This window comes from Phaseolus vulgaris, chromosome 9 (genome assembly GCF_051622355.1).
Source record: "Phaseolus vulgaris cultivar YP4 chromosome 9, ASM5162235v1, whole genome shotgun sequence".
Classification (NCBI taxonomy): domain Eukaryota; kingdom Viridiplantae; phylum Streptophyta; class Magnoliopsida; order Fabales; family Fabaceae; genus Phaseolus; species Phaseolus vulgaris.
The window spans coordinates 40,028,451-40,037,205 of record NC_143506.1 but is presented as its reverse complement, the minus strand read 5'-3'; the positions used below and the strand labels follow the sequence as shown (position 1 = coordinate 40,037,205).

Here is an 8,755-nt window from a genome sequence, read left to right as displayed (position 1 = left end):
AAATATCCTTCTATTTTCATTATTATTTTTAACCCTTTTGATTACATATAAGTTTTGAATACTAATTTAATTGAATTTACTATTTGATTTATTATGAGATAACTTAAAATCATATAACTATAATTATACTGTCATTTCTTGAATATTAGACGATATAACACTATATTAAATAGTTTAGCAGTTCATTAAATAGTCTACAGAATCTAAAACTGCATTAGATAGTCTATTCTAAATATAATTTTAATTTAATTTAACAGGACAACAACAACTAATAACTATTAAAATTCTATGGAAATAATTTTTAAAGATAAAAGAAACTTAGTGGATATAATAATTTTTAGAAAAATTGGTTGTAGAAGAAAGACTTGTTTTGCATTTTTGTGGCGCATGAGGTGCCATGTGGCATCTAACGAAGGGGGTAGACAGATTGTTAGGTTTTCTTGTGTTCGTTCATAATCTAAATTGCTTCTTCGATTTGAACCCAAAGTTCGGTTCACAACATACAAACATGATTATTAGATGGATGAAATTAAATATCGGAAAAATAGGAAAAAATATAGATTACACACACATTAGAAGAAGATGAGAATCGGATTATTACATGCGGATTCTTCAAACAAAAATAAACTAAATCAAATTAGAATCAACAAGACTAAATTGCATTATAAACTGATTGAATCGTTTTAAATAAAAAAAAGCTAAATAATTTTATTTTATTTTATTTTTCAAAGTGAATTGTGTTAAAATTAAACCACTAATTCAAATTAAATGAATTATAATTTATGTGTTTTAAATTATTTAAGTAGTTCAAAGAAGTTATAAGTATTTTTGTGTAACTCAATTTATCGGAATTTGTATTTCCCATATAACATGATTATAAATAATAAAGTAAATCATTAAAAAAATAATTATTATATTAATCAAATTATTGACTATAATAGTTTTTATTATTAATAAATAGTTTCTAAATTAATATTTAATTAACTACCAAAATTTTAAGTACTAACTAATTTGGTTATAAAGTTGGTAACTAAAATTTTGATAGTTAAAAAATATTAATTTAAAAATTATTTATTAATAATAGAAATTATTTTACATACTAATAAAATTTTTAGTCTTCAATATTTAATGTATTGTCTTTTATTTTCTTTTGTGTTATTGTCATTCCTATCACCTACATTTTTAAAATGGTGTAGAATTGATTTACGTGTCCCACGGTGAATCAAAATGTTTTAATCAAGAAAGATGTTTTCCAACTAAAACATTGAGTTTAGTAAAAGAATAATAATTTTCAACTGAGTTGTGTTGGAGATCCCACATCGACTAGAGATTAGAGTCTTTCATTGTATATAAGTGGGTGCAAACCTCACCCCATTGAGCTGGTTTTATGGGGTTGAGTTAGGCTTAAAGTCCACTCTTTCGTAATAAGTTGTTTTGCTTTTTTTTATCATGTGTCATTTTTTTTATCTTTTATTTGTTCTCCTCTTTTTATATTTGGTTATGTCTTCGGTCTTTTTCAATATTAAAAGTTAATTTTTTTTAAGGTCAAGTACAATGATACGAAGAGAAAATAATAAAATTACTATATTGAATATTTATTATTATTATGTAAGATTACTTTTACATTGGGTTTATTCCTATTCACAAAAGTTTAAAGACTATTCAGACCTGAACTATGATAGCACGTATACTAATTCAAATCCTAAACTCAACAAGCCTAAAATGCTCTAGAAAACATTTTGAAAGCATACTTTATTTGCATGGTACAGAAATTCATAACTAAAGTAAACAATTGGGTCATAACTAAAGTTGAAGTGTGAAATTAACAACAACATCAATAATACAAATATCAATATAACTACCTATAAATATAGGTTTTTTTAATTGACAAAAAAAAATATATTAATACTAGAGTAATTGGAGTACTCTACCAACAATTTCAAAATCAATTATAGATCAAAATTTAAAATTAACTATCAAATAGTTTTTGTTCCTGCTAGGGAGATGAACCTAAAGAACTATTGAAGTCTTTGTCTTCTTTCTTCGATCGGGCAGGTTGTTAGGTGTTTGGCTGGGATCCTTCGCGTCTTTCGTGCTTCTTCTTCGGCTCTCAGTCTCGGGTGAACACCGAATCGGGGTACCTGCGGAAGGTACTCTGACGCTCAAGTTAGTAAAGCGGGTGGTCGGTATTCGGGTAGATGCACAGTAATAAATGACGTACCTTCCTCCTTACAATGTATGTTATTTATATTATTTTAATGGGCTTACCTTATTGGGCCTGATTAGTGGAATGGATCACACTTATGGATGTATTACATAATCCTTAATGGACAATTTCTTCCTGCACCCCTATATTTTTCTTCCTGCACCCCCACAATTTTGTAAATTCCGAAACTGACCCCCACAATTTCAGAATTTGGGAGTGTGCTACGGATTCATCAATCCAGAAGTGAATCATGTTGCATTCCGGATGAGGGGGTGTTCTGGAAGCAAATTTTGCATAAATTATTGATTTCTAGATTTCTAAATCTAGAAGCCCAATTTCTATTACGGATTGGTGGATCCGGAATGATTTTTTTCAATTATGGATTCTTGAATTTGGAATGCATATTTTGAATTATGGATTGACGGATCCGGAATGATTTTTTCAATTATGGATGTTTTGCATTTTTTTTATTTTGGATTAACATTATCATTCATGTACCACCGGAAGCATCAATCAAGGAGATTACCGGATGCGTCAATCCAAAAATTTTCCAGAAGTGTCAATCCAAAAATTTACCGGATTTCATAATCCGGAATACAAAAAAAAATGTACAATTTATATAGGGACATTTTTGTCTTTGTGCAACCTTGTGGGAGTGCAGGAAGAAAATTGTAGGGGTGCAAGAAGAAACTGCCTTCTTAATGATAGATTAACTTCACTCACCTTGGTTTGAGCGTTAGTGGATTTATGTGTCAGTCGATCGGGTCGTCTGTGGTGGTTTCCCTCGTCTTGACCAGATTTTCCTGATCTTGGTCAGGTTTCCCTGATCTCAATCAGGGAGACCGAATCTCGGTCTCGCCCATACAGTACAGTTTTATTTACCTAAAAGTTATTCAAATTCCAAACAATAACAAAAAGAATATAAAATACATTCACACTATTAGAAACTTAATGCAAAATATTAAAATAATCAAAATTCAAATCAAAAGATAAATTTTGAAAAAAAATATTATTTTTCAACTAAGCAGTAAAATCTCAAATTAATAATAAAATCTTACCATTAAAAGAATATAAAGTAATTATGTATATGATAATGATTGAATTTTGAATAACTTACTTTTATTCTAAAAAAATCTAGAAGAAGAAATAAAAAGATATAAAAAAAAGGAAGGGAGTGACATACACTCGACTTCACTAAAAATAGTTTGTTTAATAACTAATTTAAATACTATTTTATAAACTAAATATTATTGGTTACTAAAAATATCTATTATTAATAAAAATTATAATATAATTAGATATTATATTTTTGATAGCTAATAAAAAAAATAATTTAAATTAAATTTTTATAAATTAATTTAAATAAATATGCATACTTTTTAAAAAATTATTTAATTATTTAAAACTTGAGTAAATAGTATGAAAGTTTGAATTTCTAAGTTGATATTTCTTTTTTTAACCTTTTATACTCATCCCTCACACAATGCACTCTGCAATGAGCAACGCACGCAACAGAAACACTCCGCGATGGCGATGCACTCCGCGACGGCCTCACACTCCACGATGACAATGCAGACGACCAATGATGCTTCTCTGTGTTAGAAATAATCCAAATTAATAGTGCCTATAAATAGACAATTCTTTGTATTGTTTAAATAAGAAGAAATCAATAACAGAACAGACTCTCTTCTCATATTTCTCACTGTGAGTTCCATCTTTTGTGTGTCTGCTCTAACAAGTGGTATCAGAGCTAGGTTTTCTTCTTCGATCCAAAGGTGCTTTCTGTTTGATTGTCAATGGGGCAAACTGGTGCAAACTTCATTGCTAATTTTCCTATTCTTGATGGAAAGAATTGGGATAGATGGAGTATCCAAATGAAAGCAATTATGGGGTATCAAGAAATCAGCGAAATTGTGGAGAATGGCTACACAGATCTGGTTGAAAGAGCAACAGAAGCACAAAGAGCCACACACAAGGAAAATAAGAAGAAAGATTGCAAAGCCATGGTCCTTCTTCATCAATGTGTTGATGATGCGCATTTTGAGAAGATTGCGGCAGCAAAATCCTCCCATGAGGCATGGCAGATTCTTGAGAAATGTAATAAAGGGGCTGAACAGTTGAAGAAAGTTCGATTGCAGACATTGAGGCGTCAATATGAATTGATGCAAATGGAGTCACATGAAAGAATCGCTCAATTCTTCAATCGAATAATAAGCCACACAAACGCGATGAAGGCTTGCGGTGAAAAGATCTCTGATCAGTCAATGGTGGAAAAAATTCTTAGAACCCTAAACCCCAATTTCGATCATATCGTTGTGGCGATTGAGGAATCGAAAAAGATTGAAGACCTGAAAGTGGAGGACCTTCAAGGTTCCCTCGAAGCGCATGAGCAGAGGCTCATGGAAAGATCCACAGAGAAGCCTGTTGATCAGGCATTGGTGGCCCAGATTTCAAAGAAAGGGGGCTATAATGGTAGAGGTGGATACAAAGGTCGTGGTAAGGGAAAGGACTACAGAGGAGGGAATCCAAAAAATATCCAATATCAAGAACGTGAGAAGATTGATCATGCTGAAAGTTCCTCAAGAAAAGAGGGGAACAATTACTGGCGTGATGGCAAGAAGAAGGTTGACAGAAAACGTATTAAGTGCTTTAATTGTGGGAAAGTTGGTCACTTTTCCAATGAGTGTCAAGCACCTCCAGATCAGAATGAACATAGAGGCAACCATTATGATGAAGCACACATAGCTAAAGAAGACAGTGAGGTAATTTCTGAGGAAAAACCTCTTCTTCTCATGATGATAACAAACCATGATTCCAGCTGTGATGATAAGTGGTATATAGATTCTGGTTGTTCCAATCATATGACTGGAAATCGAAATTGGTTAGTGAACTTTGATGAAACCAGAAAAAGCAATATTAGATTTGCAGATGATAGAGTCATACAGGCAGAAGGGACTGGTGATGTTTTAATCAGTGGCAGAAATGGCAAGAAAGCCATACTTTCCTGATGTACTCTATGTTCCTACCATGAATAGCAATTTGATTAGCCTTGGACAATTGCTGGAAAAAGGGTTTTCAATGAATATGAATCAAGGATTTCTGGAAATTTTTGATGCTGCAAATAAGATGGTTTTAAAGGCTCCTATGGCACAGAACAGAACCTTTCAAGTGAATCTGAAAACTGTTGAATCACAATGTTTCTCTGTTTCAATGCTTGCTAATGATTCCTGGCTATGGCATATGCGGTTAGGACATCTAAATTTTAGAGACTTGAGTTTGCTTAGATCTAAAGAACTAGTTCATGGCTTGCCTTCAATTCAGATTCCAAGCAAAGTCTGTGACAGCTGCCAAGTGAGCAAACAACCCAGAACTGCATTCAGTTCATATACTCCCTCTAGAGCTAAAGAGTTTCTGCAAGTGATCTACTCTGATGTTTGTGGACCCTTTGATGTCCCATCATTGGGAGAAAACAAATTTTTTGTGATTTTTGTTGATGAACTGAGCAGGAAAATCTGGATATATTTGCTGAAATTAAAGAGTGAGGTGTTCCAAATTTTTCAAAACTTCAAGAGCCTAGTTGAAAAGCAATCAGGGAAATGCATTAAGGTACTCAGGACAGATGGTGGAGGAGAATTTACTTCTGGGGAACTTGAAACTTTCTGCATAGAACAAGGTATACTGCATGAGGTGACTACACCTTACACACCTCAACATAATGGGATAGCAGAGAGAAGAAACAGAACCATTCTAAATATGGTGAGAAGCATGTTAAAAGGTAAAACTCTTCCACATAATTTTTGGGGAGAGGCAGCAACCACTGCTGTCTATATCCTCAACAGATGTCCTACAAAGAGTTTACATTCTCAAGTTCCTGAAGAAGTCTGGTCTGGTCTGAAACCTTTAGTGAAGCATCTCAGGATTTTTGGCTCACTTTGTTATAGGCACATCCCTGATCAAAGGAGGAATAAACTTGATGACAAAAGTGAGCCTATGATTCTTGTTGGCTACAACTCAACTGGCTCCTACAAACTCTATAACCCTGTCACAAGGCAAGTGATTTTCAGTAGGGATGTGTATTTTGATGAGTCAAATTCATGGAAGGATTTCAAAGCATCAACACCATTAATGAGCAAATGGATACTTGACTTGGATGACAGCAACACGGTTTCTCAAGAGACTCAAGAGAATGTGGTGAGATCACCACCATCCGTGAACGTTAGGCCATCAAGGGTCAGAAATTTACCTCCACATCTCACAGATTATCAACTGTTCTCTGCTAATGCTATCTCTGCAGAAGGTGATCTTGTGCAACACATGGCTTTGCTAGCTGATTCTGAACCAGTTCATTTTGAGGAAGCCATTCGTAGTGATATTTGGAGAGCAGCAATGATTGAAGAAATCAAGTCCATAGAGAAGAATGACACTTGGGAATTGGTATCTTTACCTGCAAAGAAGACTCCAATTTCTGTTAAATGGGTGTTCAAGACTAAGTTGAAGTCTGATGGTACAGTGGCCAAGCACAAAGCTAAGCTAGTTGCAAAGGGTTTTATGCAAAAGGAGGGGATTGACTATTCAGAGGTATTTGCACCAGTTGCTAGACTGGAAACTGTGAGAATGCTAGTAGCCTTAGCAACATGGAAAAATTGGAAATTGTGGCATTTAGATGTCAAGTCAGCCTTTCTAAATGGACCACTTGAAGAAGAAGTTTTTGTTGTTCAACCTCCTGGCTTTATCAATAAAGGGCATGAGGACAAGGTGCTGAGGTTGAAGAAAACACTTTATGGGTTAAAACAAGCTCCAAGAGCTTGGAACAAGAGGATAGACTCCTTCTTATCAGGCTGTGGTTTTCAGAAATGTTTAGTTGAGCATGGTGTCTATGTTAAATCACTAAATCATAGTGATATCCTGTTTCTTTGCCTTTATGTAGATGATCTCTTAATCACGGGTAGTACCACAACAGGAATTGATAAGCTGAAGCAAGATTTATAAGGTGAGTTTGAGATGTCAGATATGGGAACATTGTCCTATTTCCTTGGTCTACAGTTTGTGCAAACTGATCAAGGCCTATTCATGCACCAGAAGAAGTACATTCTTGAGATTTTGAAGAAATTCCACATGTTAAACTGCAATGCTTCAGAAACTCCAGCAGAGGCAAATACCAAATTGGACAACTGCAAAAATGAACCTGCTGTTGATGCTACTATGTATAGACAAATGGTGGGGAGTTTGAGGTTTATTTGTCATACTAGGCCTGAAATTTCCTTTAGTGTTGGTGTGGTTAGCAGGTTTATGAGTGATCCAAGGCACTCACATCTAGTGGCAGCAAAAAGAATCTTGAGATACTTGCAAGGAACACTGACTTTTGGCATCATTTTTCCACAACAAGAAGAAAAGGTTGAACTACACCTTGTAGCCTATTCAGACTCAGATTGGTGTGGAGATTTATTGGATAAAAGGAGTACTATGGGATATGTTTTCACAATTGCTGGGGCACCTATATCTTGGTGTTCAAAAAAACAAATTGTGGTAGCTCTTTCCACATGCGAAGCAGAATATATAGCTGCCTGTTCTGCTGCCTGCCAAGCATTGTGGCTATCATCACTGATTCAAGAATTGAAGTTTGAAACTGGAAGTGTTGTTGAACTATTTGTGGACAATAAATCAGCAATCGATCTTGCAAAAAACCCAGTTTCACATGGCCGTAGCAAGCATATTGAAACCAAGTTTCACTTCCTTCGAGATCAAGTGTCCAAGGGAAGAATCAAGCTCACATATTGCAAAACTGAGTTGCAGTTAGCTGATATAATGACTAAAGCACTGAAGGGTGAGAGGTTTAAAGAACTAAGAAAGCTGATTAGAGTTGTGAGCTTGTAGTTTGAAATTTTTAAACAGATATGAAGGCAGTTTTCTATCGTGATCAGTAGTTTTATTTTTTCTGTCATGAACAGTTGTATTTTGGATTATGGTGGGGTGTTAGAAATAATCCAAATTAATAGTGCCTATAAATAGACAATTCTTTGTATTGTTTAAATAAGAAGAAATCAATAACAGAACAGACTCTCTTCTCATATTTCTCACTGTGAGTTCCATCTTTTGTGTGTCTGCTCTAACACTCTGCTCCGAAGGAGGCCAATCTCTTCAAATTGTTTTATTGTAAGTTTTGATTCGTACTCCATTATAGCATTTTGCTTTTATTTGTGTGCTTGCGCGCAACTTTACTATCTTCTTCATCTTAAAACCCTAAATTATGTTTTCATGTTCTATTCTTCATTTACAATCTCTAAGAATCTACATACATACTTGCATAGTATATACTCTTCGTGAAGAGTTTCCTGCCCCCAAAAATTTGCACCTACAATTACCATGGTTCCACATATTTCTTAGCAAATAATCTTGCAATGGAAATATAATAATGTAACTTTGGTCAATGTTGTGAATATTAGAGCTGAACTCTCAAATGCTTCTATGTATTTTCATGAATTTGTTATAAATTTCGCAACTGCAGCTAGAAACTCAAATCACGATTGTGATTGTTTAGATTACAGAGAA

General features: G+C 34.1%; 1 protein-coding gene across 1 annotated transcript; it reads left to right on the top strand.

Annotated features, from left to right (window-relative positions):
* Positions 1-4,002: 4,002 nt before the first annotated feature.
* Positions 4,003-5,214, top strand: LOC150025322 (uncharacterized). Its single transcript, XM_090295723.1, has one exon. The coding sequence runs from the start codon at positions 4,003-4,005 to the stop codon at positions 5,212-5,214; it is 1,212 nt and encodes a 403-aa protein (XP_090151849.1).
* Positions 5,215-8,755: the final 3,541 nt, after the last annotated feature.